Source organism: Bicyclus anynana, chromosome 2, assembly GCF_947172395.1.
Source record: "Bicyclus anynana chromosome 2, ilBicAnyn1.1, whole genome shotgun sequence".
Taxonomy (NCBI): Eukaryota; Metazoa; Arthropoda; class Insecta; order Lepidoptera; family Nymphalidae; genus Bicyclus; species Bicyclus anynana.
The window spans coordinates 12,307,983-12,324,841 of NC_069084.1; the positions used below are offsets into that span (position 1 = coordinate 12,307,983).

The 16,859-nt window shown below is 32.3% G+C and overlaps 1 protein-coding gene across 31 annotated transcripts in view; it reads right to left on the bottom strand.

The window, feature by feature from the left end:
- Positions 1-16,859, bottom strand: part of LOC112045305 (microtubule-actin cross-linking factor 1) — a 301,412-nt gene that overhangs the window by 139,186 nt on the left and 145,367 nt on the right. For 17 of the 31 annotated variants that reach the window (XM_052884533.1, XM_052884585.1, XM_052884556.1 and 14 more), the window contains exons 1-2: positions 5,458-5,580; positions 1,597-2,288 (exon numbers count right to left, since the gene is read on the bottom strand). The exons of 9 other annotated variants lie outside the window; for them this stretch is intronic. In XM_052884533.1, coding sequence (XP_052740493.1) covers positions 1,597-2,223 — 627 coding nt within the window. In that variant the 5' untranslated portion in view covers positions 2,224-2,288; positions 5,458-5,580. Of the gene's footprint in view, positions 1-1,596; positions 2,289-5,457; positions 5,582-16,859 lie in introns of those variants that run through there. 5 more of the 31 variants (XM_052884641.1, XM_052884637.1, XM_052884631.1 and 2 more) reach the window with 2 other exon arrangements.

The following is a 16,859-nucleotide window of genomic DNA, read 5'->3' on the forward strand; positions in this document are numbered from 1 at the left end:
CAGTGGACGTCCATCGGCTGATAATTTTGATTATGATCATGTTCGTCCACATATCTTCAATATTTTTCTAACAACTCCTTCTTGTGAGAAAGAAACTTTTTGATAAAATTGATCTATTGTACTCTTGAACGAATTAAATTTTACTATGATAAATAAAAACAAAAAGTAAATGAAAATATTAGAAACTCAATTATTTAGTAAAATGTCAAAAAATTAACAAAATACGTCTCTCTGTGGTTCTGTCACAGAATTTTCAAAGATCTAATGTAAAATCATAGACAACATTTGCTTGAAACTCCAGTCACCTAGGGGCTCTCCAGTAGTTTGTTTATGAAATGCAATGAAGGATGATTCAATAGTCAGCCCCTGGGTGAATACTGAATATTGGTTTGTGGGGGATTGTTCACTTCACGACTATGAATTCCACTGTTAATATCAATGCACATACGTGCGATTCCACAGCTTTAGTACATTCTTGCAAACATAGTAAAATGTATTGTCATAATACAGTCTGCCGTAATAGTACGAATTGTATGAAACAGTTTCAACAACGATGAAATAAATATTATTGCAAATTCATTAGTTTTTATGCATAAAGTTAACTTGTAAGTTTTAAATTGTGCGCTTTGCGCGTTACAATGTAATTTTTTTTGGGAAAACGAATGGCATAACATCAACTGCACTTAATGAGATAGTTCAAAAATGTAGAACGAACCGACACAATACGCCATCAGATTCGAGAACTAACGATCTATTTCATTTGCTAAAATGGATAGAGCACGCCTGGTGCATTACCGTCTATACAAATTGATTTGTTTAGTTCAGGTCTAAGTAGGTTAACTGCGTGATTTATATTTTATTGAAGTGTTATATGTACTCTACAATGAATATTAGCCATTTGCATTATGTTTTTATAACCATTGCAACAATATGATATATTCTAATGCGGAATAAATAAATAAAATTATTTTAAAAGTTGAAAATTACTAACAATCTCAACATAACATTACCACTGGTGTTTTTTCTATTAAAAAAGACAAGAGTGTAATATTATATCCGCTTTTAAGGATGATAATCGCCGTTATAATCACTTTTATGTTGTATGAATAATCTCACATAAATTCATAAATAAATGCAGTCAGTCTTGCATCTTGCATACCAAGATAAATCTGTACAATCCTTATTTAGACTCAATTCACTCTCAGAGAGCCTAAAGCTCAATATATCTCTCAAGTGCTTATGAATGACTCTATGTTTCATATATTTAAGCCATATTAAAGCACTAAGGGATAAAGAATTACTTCTATTATTAGAGTAAGGAACTTGGTATTTATATACATTAAGAAATGTATATGAATTCTTTTAGCGCTATCGATACGGGGATATAGATTTACCACTTTAGTGAGCATTACAATTTATTAAATGTAGTCATACAAATTTATATAGATTAGGGGCATCAAACTATTTACTTGATCTGAATATAGTAACAGCCACAAGGAATATCATGTTACCAGCATTCCTATATTAGTCTTAAATTTCATTTAAAATAGCCTTACATCTGTCAGGATATATATAAATTAGTTGCGTTAACTTTACCTTAACCTTTCTTGATGGCGTTGATTCCATTTCGACATGCCTGTAATGTTCGGCAGATCTATGAACTTCTCTGCCCCTAACATCGTCTAACGATGCCTTTTCTTCACCGCGGGTTAGCGTCGTCACCTTTCTAACAATCCTCGTTGTAATACGTCGCTGCCCACTGTCGTCTTTCTTCGAGATCTTTGTCGACTCCAGCGAGGAGCCAAGGACCTCGGTCGACATGCGTTTATTCGTATGAATCTCCTGCAGTTCCGACACTCCTCTCCCTCCAGCAGACATTGGAACAGCCAAAGCACTTTCGCCATCGTATTCAAAATGGGTCTGATTACCGTCATGTACAATTCGACCATTGTAGTTTTCTTCTCTATAAGAACCAGCGCGGTAACTTGATCTTTCAATTCCAGGATAATTGCCATCAAAAACCGTCTCATGTCGTGTTAAACCATCTCGTAAACTTCTCGGCACGGAAGCAAGGTTTAGACTGGTTGTGATGGGTGACCCCACTGGCGAAGGCGAAGATTTCTTCAAGCTCGATTTAAGTGGCTTTGATTCATCCCCTTCTAGTGTACCTTGAACGAAGAGGCGCTTACTGCTGCCCTCTTTGACGAATCTATACATGGACATTTTCGATTCGTTCCTCTCAGACCTTCACAGGCCGGCACAACATAATACTGATCAGGCTCGCTACACTACAACATTATTTTCCAACTTATTACGAATTCGATACGCACGCCACATGCTACACCGTTATGTGACAATACTTGCAAATAGATTACTTCAAAGGCTTTGGATGACAAGTGGGAAATTGTTGATTTTGACTATATTTAGAATTGTGATTGTTGCAGGTGCATTATTGATTTAGATCCAACATGTTTCAACCTAGCAACGATGCACATGGAAAGAATGCATTCAAACCGTTATAGAATTACAATAACGAGACTCTAGGACGCTCAATATAAAGGCTTGTTCTACACATAGCTGAAGATGAGATGCGGAATATTTAATGAGGTACTAAATAGACTAGAATTTTAAGACACCCAAAAATTTATTAAGTAAGTACAACTAATATTGCACGCTATAACAGCATAGTAAATGATAAATACTACAAACATCTAAATATACTCGATAAAATGCTAAAAGAAAGTAAACTAAACTTCGTCGAATGATTGGGCAGTGTAATCGTCCATTGTATTAGGTAACCCGCCGTATTTGGAATGGAGCGAATATGGCGAGGTCCTTCCGGCGGACGGCAACACAAGACGTTGAGGAAACGAGTTACCGCTGCTAAATACATTATCCGAGTCCTTTTAAGAAATATATACTTTAGTATATTTGCACGATATACAAAAAATACTGTGAAATACAAACGAACGCCGAAAGACCAATGTTAGTTTTAACATTTAACTCTGACTAACGAAAAAATGCTTTAAGTATAAGATACAATACGCAATGCGATTAATAATAATGCAATCTAATCTCAGATTATTTTTTGTTATCTTATAGGGAGAGGAAGAATTTAGACCCTCCACGCTCCTTCAATGCGGTTTTACGAGGTCAAAAAAGTCATACACCCATATGAGATTCAATTGTAGTGGCGCATAAAAATATTGACACATGCAATAAACTTGCAGACCTTGACCCAGACACTTACGTGAGGTGTTACGTGTAATTTACAAGAAGTCAAGATAACATCAGTGACGTAACTTTACAACTTTAAATCGCAAACGATGATCGCTTATGTCGCCTTAGCTATAGAATTACTGATTTATAAAGGAGTTAAACAAAATAAAGAATCGTTTAAAAGAAACTTAAAATAGACAACAAGTGAGATTTAAATTTACAAGTAAGTACGAAGTGGCAGCTGCAAGAGATGCTAATCACAGTTTATGCAGACCTCATTTTATGGTGTCAAATATGGCGCAATTCAACAAGATAAGAAAAAATGCTAAAATAAATAAATAATCATTTGTAAAACTGAATTCAGTAAGCAATACTTTACAAATCTATACTAATATTACAAAGCTGAAGAGTTTGTTTGGACGCGCTAAACTCAGGAACTACTGGTCAGATTTGAAAAATTCTTTCTGTGTTAGATAGCCCATTTATCGAGGAAGGCTATAAGCTATATATTATCCCTGTATTTCTACGGGAACGGGAACCACGCGGATGAAACCGGGCGGCGTCAGTTAGTGCACTATAAAAGCAATTGTACATCACAAATGTACGAGTAGTTTGCCGAGAGAAAATGAAAAATTCCATGGTATTGATAAAGATCTTTCATCTCATCTTCAAAAGTCAGCTCAAAATAACTTGAGCTTAGAAAATGGTAATCGACAAGTATTTTGATAGGACTTAATTATTACTGATAATCGTATTAGAAAATAAGCACCAGCATTGAACTGACAACAAATACAACGATAGAAAATAAATCACAGTATGTATCTAACATTATAATAGTAAAAAAGGTAGGCGGCTGATCGCCATTTTGACTTTAATTACATATTTAGCGCAATACATCATCCATTAACCCATTAAAGATTCAATAACTTTAACGTAGGTGTAGCACTGGATACCGACATTTTTTGCGGGGGATTTTGAAATTCAATGACACCCACTTGGCTAGGACCTTGGCTACCTTTATATGGGCACTTTAAGTGTCGTATTAATTGTAATTTTACCTTTGTTAAAATTTATCGTAATCATAAGCAAAAAATAATAAATATGTGTATATAAAATATAATAAACATCTTCATTAATCTTGTCTTTATGAGATAATAAGATATTTATCGATCCATCTATCTTTATAATTTAGATACTTACTAAATTGCCTATTGCTAAATTCCAATAAAAACTTAACTAAATATCAAAAAATTTTGTACATATTGGTTGCTAGACACTGTTTCTTAGTTTTATAACAAAAACTATGATAAAAATACGTCTACTCAAGGCTCAGAATTAGTTACTTATTTTTAAATTTGTTAGCCCACATCAATAGCTTCTGAAGATTTAGACGGTTTACGAAAAGAAGCCTCGCAGGAAAAATTAAGAAATATATATTCGACTTTGTTAATAAGATTAGATACTCGACATTGCATTATTATGGTTTCATATAGCAAAACTGTAGTCTTAATTCATCAAGATTTGCATACATTAACCCTTTTAATGTTTTAAATACTAATTCAATCCTTTCTTTGTATTTACTTTAATCTTATTATAGCTTTACTGAACTTAGTTACAAGTTTCGTATTTAAATTGTATAATCTTGTCTGCTAATTCGCATTGAAGCAGCCTGTTGACTCTAAGCTTCAAATTTCTTCCTATTAGGCTGGTCCTACTATGAGCCCTTTGAATATGATGATAATGATGATTTGTTTAATTCAGAGTTCATGCAATGCAATCTTTAGATTAACAAAGATTTTCACTAGAGAAAATTTTAATAACATACGTCTCTAATTAAAAATTCATTGCAATTTTTTGATCTAATACTTTAGGTAAATCTAAATTATTATTTCGTGATTTGTCTCGGTAATATTTTGTCCATGAGTTGTATAATTTTTGGTATTAACAAAACTTTTCGATGCACATTCAATCATTGACGCCACAAAACATTTACGTTTTCGGATAGCTTTATTCAGCAAACATTACGTCACTCGAAACAATAGACTCCGTATTCAAGTTGAGTAACTTATTTGACCGGCTCATTAGCGATACTTCGCTTCGGTAACATCAACTACGATGCAATCACCAATATCCCATAAAGTCACAAAAAGCCGTTGTTGTCACCGGTGTTTTATGTTAAGTTATCGCGTATCGACTCCGTATTTTTTTTTTTTGGTAGAGAAAAATATCGATGCACACCACAGTTATCCTTTATTCGAAACGGTTAGTGGGTTAGTTTTTTATAGTTCGATTCGTTGTTCGAAATTCGAATAGCAGTGCGCGCGCGCTTCGGTCGGTCTCTGGCAGGTGACTGGCGCGCAGTTGCAGCTAGCCGTCCGTGACGGTGAAAAAAGCATCGTGGGTTTACGTATGGTTCCCATTCATTATGGAGCTGAATTCCATAATAATTGTCATGTTAAAAGTTGTTTTCTTCCGTCATATGTTTTGCTAATGTGCTCAGTTTCATTAATCCTATTAGAACAATATCTAACATTACAGTTTCTTCAATGACTTTTACAAATCTGAAACTAATACCTCCAATCACATCGTTTTTAATATTTCTTTCGTGGGGAAATAGGTAATGTCAAAATTAATTAAACAAATCAACAAAATTCCCGCATTTGCTCATTGGATTGTGACACCTTACGTGTTTTAGAAACCTTTTATAAAACGGATGTGAATTAAAAGATAAATAGTATCAGATTCATGTTAGTTAGTAAGGATTCATAAAAACCGTCACTAATTTAATGAAGCCATTTTACTATGCGAAGGCAAATTATACTGTATTTTAAAATTTTAACCTACTTCCTCAATATGAGATTTATATATATATACTTATTTTTATATGTATACTTATACGTGTTTAATCTGTTATATTTTTGAAGTCTGCTTAGTTACTTCAGTCAAAGAACAGCAATTATAATTTGTTTTATTTGTATGAAATTAGTTTATCTATGTAATACAACGATCCTATTTGCTTATTTATGTTATCAATCAATTGAAAGATGAATTATATCCATAATTTATAGATAGTTCTTTTTAAAGATAAACACAGTGCGTGCTCTGTTTATAAGCATTTGCCTAAAAAGCTCAACTTTAGGATAAAAAATGCATTTTCTACTGCCAAAACTGGCAATAATACTAGACATTGGCTTATCTGAATGTGTCATCGCATTTTAAATAACAGAAAAATAATTGTTTGAGAGCCTATTGAGGAATTCTCTATTAACATGATACAAACTAAAACTAGAAATAGGAAGTACGGTACGGAAAAGATAAATTGAATGAAAAATGGTAATCGAAATAACTTTAATTTCAAGCTGATATGAAGTTAATCAAAATTTATTCATTATTCATAATAAAAATAATGCTTTTACTATTGTTTTTTATTTGCATCGTGATTTTATTTTTGTATAAAGACTCTTGTCTAATTATTAAATAACTCTTGTCTAATTATTGATATTAATTGTTGTTTATTCTTATACTTTCTCTGTAACATGAAAATTATTTGTTGTTATTTCGTATCTTATATTTGTTCGTTATTCTTATATTTTTAATTTAACATGAAAATTATTTGTTGTTTATTCTTATCTTCTATTTGTTCTTTATTCTTATACTTTTAATATAAAATGAAAATTATTTGTTGTTTATTCTTATCTTATATTTGTTCTTTATTTTTATACTTTTATTATAAGATGAAAGTTATTTGTTGCCTATTCTTATCTTATATTTGTTTTTTATTCTTACACGTTTAATATAACATGAAAAATATTTGTTATTTATTGTTCTTTATGTTTGTTGTTTATTCTTATCTTATATTTGTTCTTTATTCTTATACTTTTACTATAACATGAAAATAGGAGATGATAATTTAAATACCGACTTCGTCATGATTATATGATAAAGCTGTTACGGACAAGAGAAATTTAAATATTATATTATCTACTCAAATGTAACTTGCTCACAATTTACTCTACTATCTTAGGTATTTGTTTTATTACTTAAAAGCTGAAGAACGATTTCAATGTACTTATCTAAATTTTCATCTCACAATCATCCTTATTATCTATGATCTATTAAAGGACTCCCGTCCACATGAATTTTCTTCGTCCTGAAATCTTTACAACTTTCGAAAGTTGTAATCAATGGACAAATTAGCTTTTGACAACAATCTCACCTGATGGTAAGTGATGATGTTATCTAAGATGGAAGCGGGCTAACATGTTAATAGTAGGAGGAAAATCTACACCCCTTTCGGTTTCTATACGACTTCGTACCGCAACGCTAAATCGCTTGGCGGTACACCTTTGCCTCCAGTCAGACCTGGACCAATTAAGAAAACTTCATACGCCCCAGCCGGGGATCGAACCCAGGATCTCCGTCTAATAAATCCACATCGCATCCCACTGCACCACAGAGATTGTTTATTACTATTTTATAATTTGCGTATATTACGATTCACTTATTTTATAATTTATTTCATTTCATACCTACGTATTGCTCCAATACTTAAATAACACAAACACACCTACACTTGAGTAGCGTTCCTGATGTTAATCAGTTTTATTACTTATGTAATTATTATAATTTTAAATAGGAAGTAGATTTTACTTACGTACCTATGCATCTAATCAAATTATTGCAAGTGTAGGTAGATTATAATATGGGGACGATGTGTTTGGTACCTTTTGACGTGACAACGTCTTAGAATTCGATGAAGCCAGATGCAAATTCGAAAAAAGATGACGTCACGCGTCGTTCCCTCGCTCTAGGGTTGCCAACTTTTTTTATAAGAAATAAAATATATCTCGCTCTAGGGATGCCAACTTTGTTTTACAAGAAATAAAGTATATTCTGGTCTATGAAGATTATTAAACAGTATTTTAGAAAAACGAACATTTTTTTTTTTGAAAAATGCAACCATTCCATCTGTATTTTCTTATGACGTTGTCACGTTCAACTATCGTCAGTAAACCGACTTTACAAACAAGCGATTTTTTTTACTCAACTATTTTTGATCTTAGGCCTTAGGATAGTATTTAGATAGTACCTATGAGTATTTTGAACTATTACAGCACTCTCTAGTTTTATACTTTGTTGCGTTTTACTTGTCAAGAACGATAAACGTATACCTACTAGGTTCGTATACATTATAGAGTCTCCGTCGAATAACTAACTATAAGTACCATATTCATTAGGGAACTTCTTTTTTAATAATACAATATACTCTGTCTTAGATTTACATAATTTATGTAAATGCGTTATGTTATTTACTTATATAAAGACAAATATTTTTAATCGAAACCTTGTCTACATTTTTATGGAAAGTGAATTGCAGATTTTTTAAATATTTTTTATTAAAGAAGCAATGAAATGCAATTAATCTTACCCTAAGAATGATATAATGCATTGGTATTCATTTGATATTAATGGATGAATAGATATAAGATGTAGTAAACATTAATAGTTATTCTTTTGCAACAATAATCAAAGCTGACAACATATAACGCCATCTATCGTGCGCTCGCGAAAGCGTTGCCAAGCAAAGCTTAGCGAACTTAGTTATGAACCAACAAGTAACAGTACAGCGCCATCTAGCGTTGAACAGTTATAACATGAAAGCGAGGCAAATAACGATATTATCGGCATTCGATGACGACTTACCATAATCGTCTGCTATGTTTGCGTGGACAAATAAAATATGTAAGTATTTTGTTCAATATTTCAATAATAAAACGCTGTTTTTTTTTTTGGTTGCGTTTTATTACTTTTGCTTATAGGTACTTAAATAAAAAGATGGCGCTTGTCTTTAATTATTCATCGTTCACATACTCCTATAGGTATATCCATAAGACACTAATTACTATTTGAGAAAGGGTTTATTTTAAGACTGAACTACTTAATTATCTGTATAATAAGTCATGTACATGGATAAATATAAAATTATATTACCCATTCGAAAATAAGGCATGTGTCTATTCAATCAAATATAAGCCATTGGGTGTGCCATTTCAAATGTTAAATACCGAATCAACCTCGGATGTTTGACATTATAATAAAAAGATCATATTATATTGAAAGTAAGAACAAGGTTGCAAAATCAATGTCTTCCAATAGGTATTACTGTAACAATAAATAAAACAAAATATCTTATTACTTCAGCACTTCCTAATACATTATCGATTATACATTCACGACTATATGAATATAACACAAATGTTATATATTTAACGGTTTGTGATGTATGTACACGCTTAAATGCCTTAATGAATGATTATAACTAAAGATAACATAACCGTAAATTAAGGTACTTCGTCTTCAAAGAAAGTATTGAAAACAGCTCTCTGGTCTTGAAACCAATGTCTTTGATCAAGTGATTGATCGTTTTATTAAGAAAGAAGTGATTACTCATTAGGATTCGGAACAGAAGCAAAAGCGCACTTCCATCGAAATTGTATTTAATCGTAATAAATCATGATAATTTACCAGATTCCATATAATAAGTATTTCAAACATTTAGATTATCTAATAATGGTCTAATACAGAATTGCCACTAAAGTATGGCAAACCGTCTTTCTTAAAACACCCTCAAAAACCAAATCATGACAATTCTTGGGAAACCCGGACGGAAGACTTAGTGTAATAAGAACTTTGAAAGCTGTACACACACAAGTTACAAATCTACATGGAATCAAAGAAACAGTATAATTTCTCATGTAGGTTATAGTTAACATCTTTAGTTTATTAATGAATTGTTATTACACAAAGGTTACAAATCTACACTGAATCAAAGAAACAGTATAGTTTCTCATGTAGGTTATAGTTAAAATCTTTAGTTTATTAATTAATTGTTATATCACAAAGGTTACAAATCTACACTAAATCAAAGAAACAGTATAGTTTCTCATGAAGGTTATAGTTGAAATCTTTAGTTTATTAATGAATTGTTATTACACAAAGGTTACAAATCTACACTGAATCAAAGAAACAGTATAGTTTCTCATGTAGGTTATAGTTAAAATCTTTAGTTTATTAATTAATTGTTATATCACAAAGGTTACAAATCTACACTAAATCAAAGAAACAGTATAGTTTCTCATGAAGGTTATAGTTGAAATCTTTAGTTTATTAATGAATTGTTATTACATAAAGGTTACAAATCTACACGGAATCAAAGAAACAGTATAGTTTCTCATGTAGGTTATAGTTAAAATCTTTAGTTTAATAATGAATTGTTATTACACAAAGGTTACAAATCTATGCGGAATCATAGAAACAGTATAGTTTCTCATATAGGTTATAGGTAAAATCTTTAGTTTATTAATGAATGTTGTTACAAAAAAGCATCGTAAATATTTTTGTCGTCAGGGTGCGCGGGTGGCGTGGGTGCAACATCTGTTCCACGGCCTTGCATTGACACCCCCGTCTGCCTACGCACAGGTTGGTAAATTCTTTGTGACGTCATTGTTGCGAAAGTAAATGTTACTGCTAATACATTTAAAACTCGGCCCTGATGAATTTTAACATTTACCGTATTGCTAAATACAGCATCGCAGGCAGCTCGATCAGTATTTCCTTTAAAGGATTAAGGAACCTACATTAAGTGGGAAAGTCCATTAACAAATATGGCGCCGCACCGTCATAGCGGAAGCGCTTAGGATACCAGTATGCTGGAGTTAGATTGACACGCGTATGTCGATACGAAGTGAAGTTATATGTTCTTCCAATGACAGATATTTTGCCCTCATTCAACAAATTCATTCCCAAGTATATGTTCACACGACAGCTTTCTTAAAACACCTCCCTCAAAACCCTCTTTTCCGAGCAGTGTTGCATTTTCAATTTTGAGTGTTGGAAATAGACCTTCATTTAACTTCATACTATATTTGAACGCTTTTTTAACGCCCGTCAATAAAACTCTTTGCTCTCAAAAAGTTTTGCTTTTTATCCAAAGTTATACATATATCTCCAGCTACGATAGCCTTGACTAAGAAAGATAACACGCTAAACAGACAATGTGTTTTTGGCTCTACATAACAATAGTTGAAACTAAAATATTAAATATAGTTGGAACTAAAATACTAAACAATTTCACTGAATAATATTAATCAACAAATTGAGAAGGTCCTTCGTAATCGATGATTACTTTCATGCGTGATGAAAAAAATACCGGATTCCCAAACACCCTCTAAAACCAAATTATGACAAATCTTGGGAAACCTGGACGGAAGACAAACATAGTGTAATAAGAACTATAAAAGCTGTACACAAAAGTTACAATTACGCTAGAGTCTACACGGAATCAAAGAATCAGTACAGTTTCTCATGTAGGTTACAGTTAAAATCTTTGGTATTTTACGTTAAAAAATTATTAGTGAATCGTTAGTACAAAAAAACATCGTAGATATAAACAAATTGAGAAGGTCCTTTGTGAACGATGATTACTAGATAAGTGCGTGAAAAAAATACCGGATTCCCAATTTTTCAAAGCCAACCAATGGAATAGTGAATAATTTATGCAAAGATACACTTAGAAATTAAATATTGGTGTAAAGGTGAAAAAATTTTAATTTGACGATACCAGAGGATGATTTTTATTCAATGAAATTTTGTCTATTAGATTTCAGCTACTACGAGAGTATATGCATAACAGCTGCGATTGTTTTTGTAAAGTCACCGCGGCCGTCGACCCCCGACCCGCGTAACTGTACGTGACGGCCACTGTGTGTCTGTTTGTTGTTACATCTCAATCATTACGGTACAATCTAGTTAATATGTTATACATGTCTCGGAGATATGAAGATCAAATGATAATCCAAGAAACATCATTACCGACAAAGTCGAATCATAAATGTGCTCTTTGTCACGATAAAATATTTATAACAAAAAAAATTAACCGACTTTAAAGACGCATAACTCTAAAAAGCGAAAAATAATAATAAATATTGAAGGCGGTACTATTATTTTCTGTTCTAACATAGTGACCGAAAGCGCCACAGTACGGACAATTTCGTTCACTTATTTTAGTTATTTTTATTTTTACACAAAATTAATGAACCGATTTTAATGAAAATTAAATGGTACAAATCTAGAATCATATTTTTTCAAACAAAAAAAGAATTTTAAAAATTGGTTAATAAATGACGAAGTTATGAGATAAAAAACATGAAAAAAAGAAAAAAAAAATCATACAGATGGATTGAGAATCTCCTCCTTTTTTTTGAAGTCGATAAAAAAATAATATCGCTGAATATCTTATTGCTGCGACCAAATTAATTGTGCAAATTAAAAAGACTGATAAAAGTTAATGCCTATGAGTACCTAAACTACCAAAATCTTGTACCTATTTCGTAATAAAAGTTTCTTTCTTATACAGCTTCCTTTCTTTTCAATGGAAATGGGGAAGATCTAGAAGGTTTTTGAAATAAAAATGTGCAATACAACGTATGTATCCATATCTATATCTAATAAAAACCGTAATGTACATACACTAATATTATAAAGCTGAAGAATTTGTTTGTTTGATCGCGCTAATCTCAGGAACTACTGGTCCGATTTGAAAAATTCTTTCAGTGTTAGATAGCGTATTTATCGAGCAAGGCTATATTTTATCCCTGTATTCCTACGGAAACGGGAACCACGCAGCATCTACTAGTTGTACTATAAAGAATCTAATTATTTTAAGCTACAATCGAGCAATCGAGTTTCAATGCTATAGCTATTTAAATTAACGACTCGAGTATTACTGCACTATCAGATCTAACAACTTCGTAATATTAGATTGCATAAACGATCGCAAATAATCTATGAATAAACATCTGTATTACTTTACATGACATCACTTATAAGGAGATACAATATACAGGACGATATAAAATCTCAAGTATAACTCGCCTGTACCTAATATATACGCCTATACCTAAAGGGGACGAAGTAATCTATACATATATCTATATTATAAATAGGTAAAGTTTGTGATGTTGTAGGTAATCTCTGGATCTACTGAACCGATTTTGATTAAAATTCTTAAAATCAAAATCAAAATCAAAAATCATTTATTTCAAGTAGGCTCAATTTACAAGCACTTTTGACACGTCAGTTGACTATTTGTAAAGATTCTACCACCGGTTCGGAAGGCAGGTTCTGCTGAGAAGATACCGGCAAGAAACTCAACAGTTGCTCTTTTGAAAAAGTCATACAGTATTATAATTTACAATTAATAACAATTACTCTTTACATTTCTTATAGTTTTACTTTCTGTGTGAAGGTGGAAGCTGATCTAACGGCCTCCAAGCATCTTATACCACGTTACTTGTGAGTGTTATAGGCTATATTTTATCTCCGTTTTCCCACGGGAACAGTTTCAGGGGTGTCTGCTAGTCTCCAATAGTTTGTGATTTGTTAAATATTACTCTTTTTATCTAGTATTAAGCGTGAAAGATCACCTCAAAGTTCCTAATATATAATATATTCAAGATAATAATTCATAACTGATTCAAAAATCACCTATATTTCGTAAGTAATAACCCAAATACCGAAGTTGTAGAATATAAGTAAAATTACTTATTAACCGACTTCCAAAAAGGAGGAGGTTTTACGTTCGGCTGTATGTATGTTTTTGGATATCATATTTACTTGGTTTGCGTTTATTATTAGAGCGTTCTATCGTTTAGAAATCTCGTGATTCGATAACTAATTAACAAACAGTAGAACAATTAGTCTTAATAAACCATTCAAACGAAGAATAAAATTACAATTAATTTTTATAATTATAACTGAGCCTTAGAAAGAAATATATTTGCAACAATATAAATAAGCAACTCAAAAGTTAGTAACATCATTGAATAACTTACCTAAAGGTGAATAAAATATTCAATGCGTGTATTGTTTATAATTATATAATTTAATTAACATTTACCGCCGTATATAAGCGACAATACATAGGGACAAAAATGTTTAACAAAGCACAAAATGATAATAGTGCACGAGCCACTTTGCATTTAGGAATTATTCATATTATAACGCCTCTAGCATTGTAATGTTAAGTTATATTGCTGCAGCGCCAAGAGAGACAAGGTCGAGGAGTTGGAAGCTTTCCCAGGTCATATGAAATAAGTTACTTATTATGGACAATAGCGAAACAATAACTGAAAATACTAAATTACAATTATTGTCAATTGTAAGTGTTGTAACGCTAAATTGTGTACGCATACTCCGACGCCGTCGTGGAATCATGTGAGTTTTAGCCGTGTTTTATAAAAAACTAGCTGACGCCGCGCGTGGGCGCAAAGTCGCGTGGTTCCCGCCCCCGTAGGAATATGGGGATAATGTATAGCCTATAGCCTTCCTCGATATATGGGCTATCTAACACTGAAAGAATTTTTCAAATCGGACCAGTAGTTCCTGAGATTAGCGCGTTCAATCATATCTTAGTTATGTTTCATTGGAATGTTACATGTCAACAAAGTAATCAACCAAATGAAAGTCTACTATTACTACGGCTCCCATGCACGAAATTTGACAAGTCAAGTATGTCACTTAGCAGTGACTGCTAGCATTACCTTGCAAAGTGTTTTTAATTATATGAGATCGATATTTCCTGATAACACACTGTATAAGGTTTGTTGTAAGTATGTCAACCCACGCGGTAGTTCAATACCGTATTAATAGTTGGATATTTTTTATATCTCAGTGCAAAACCGTCAACTCTCTGTAGGTTACTAGTTGCAAAAAGGGACTGTATAATAAACTTGTAGTTTCTACATTAATGGTTATTCTCACAGATTTATATTATATGAAGGTAGACAGGAAAGTAAACGGTATGAGTGAGTGATCACAGAACATATTAAACTAACGCTTTTTATATCAAGTCTTGCTATTTATTGAAAATAAGAATAAATAACACAACGAAATCACCAAGAAAAAAAAATAAAATTTTTGCTTCTAAATAACATAAAATTGAAAATTTTAAAATCCCCCGAACGTCATGAAATTGTTATTTAATCTCTCGAACAAGTCATCAATATTTTCTTCCATTTGAGACCCCACTCGAGAATATTTACAGATATTCGGTTGTTCTTCCCCACTTTCACCCTCCACAACTTTTGAAACGGCTCAACCGATTTTCATCAAACATGTCTAAGAACACTCGCCCATAAGTACCTGTACATGTTTTCTGTGCCGTAAGTCAGCATTAATACAAAAAAAAAACTAAATTGAAATCGCCACATCCGTTCGGGACCTATTGTGCCAAAAACAGACTGACAGACAGACACTTATAACACCAATCTTTTTGCATCGGGGTTATAAAAATACTCAAAACTTATAATTCAGCACAAAGCTTTTAAATAACTTTACGTGATGCGTCAGCTCTACTCTTAAAAATAACATTATTATTACGAATAGAAATCAAGTTCAAAAGGCATGAGGTCACTTTAATTCTGACTCCAATATTATTATAACAGAAACTGAAATAACAATATACAAGCTGTGAGTAATATAACGTTACGCCATAGCTGACTCAGTGATATCTGACTGAGTTTTATCGATTAAGGTTGAGCTTTTATCGATTACAATATAATTTTAGACAAACATACATAAATTCCAATATATAAAAATCTTGGTAACACTGTGTTTGTGGTCATACGCCTCAAAAATAGCTCGATCGTTTTAAAGATTTTTTGTATTTTTGGTAGGGATTTAACAACAGTTGTTAAATTGGGATTTAACAAAGTATGTGTAATCTTTTCCATTTTATGATTTTCTTATCTGATGTTATCTTATGCCACTTGATCAAAGGGGAATGCCCACCGGTCAATACAACGTCAGCCCCGGGAACCCAGGTAGGTATACCCCCATATAAAAGTATATGAAGATGATTATATGATTTAAGGATCTGGATAAATAATTGGTTTAGTAAAAACGTGTTTTTTTGAAGAAAAAAAAATATATTTTTTATTACTCTTCCTGCTCGCCGGTTTATCGGTTCAAAACTTCGCCGGTGAAGTAACATTTGAAACTGTATTATTTTTTTCTGTTACCAACAAACCTAACAAACAAGCAAACGAACAAACAAACCAATCGTAAGTCTTCAAAAAACTCAGGCTGTATGGTCAACGATCATTGCTTGTCCAAATTAAAGATGTATTAGAAATGGCGTAAAACGTTGTACCAAACGTTTTTTTTTTTTTTGATAAAATGATTTCATTATTAAAGGAGAATTATCAAGATATTTTTACATATAAGTAAATTGCCGGGTGGTTATGGAAGGGATGGGCATCAATCCCTTTTAACATTCAAACTGCTTTCAACTTTATTGCATAAAGAGTTTTGAACAAACCTATCAAATGGTATCTGAGGGCCTAGTGGCAGTTTGATACTGTTACTGTCACGTAACGTAAACGCGAATTTCTTAGGAATTGAAATAGCGCCATCTAGTGGCACTACTGCCCAACTGTCTTAATTCCATATAAATTAAGCGTAAACGTCGACGTGATAGTAACAGTATGAAAATATTGAAAACTCCCACTAGGCACACAGTATTAACCTTTCGCGACCGTACAAACACAGTGTTTTTGTCACCACTACTGATATGAATACTT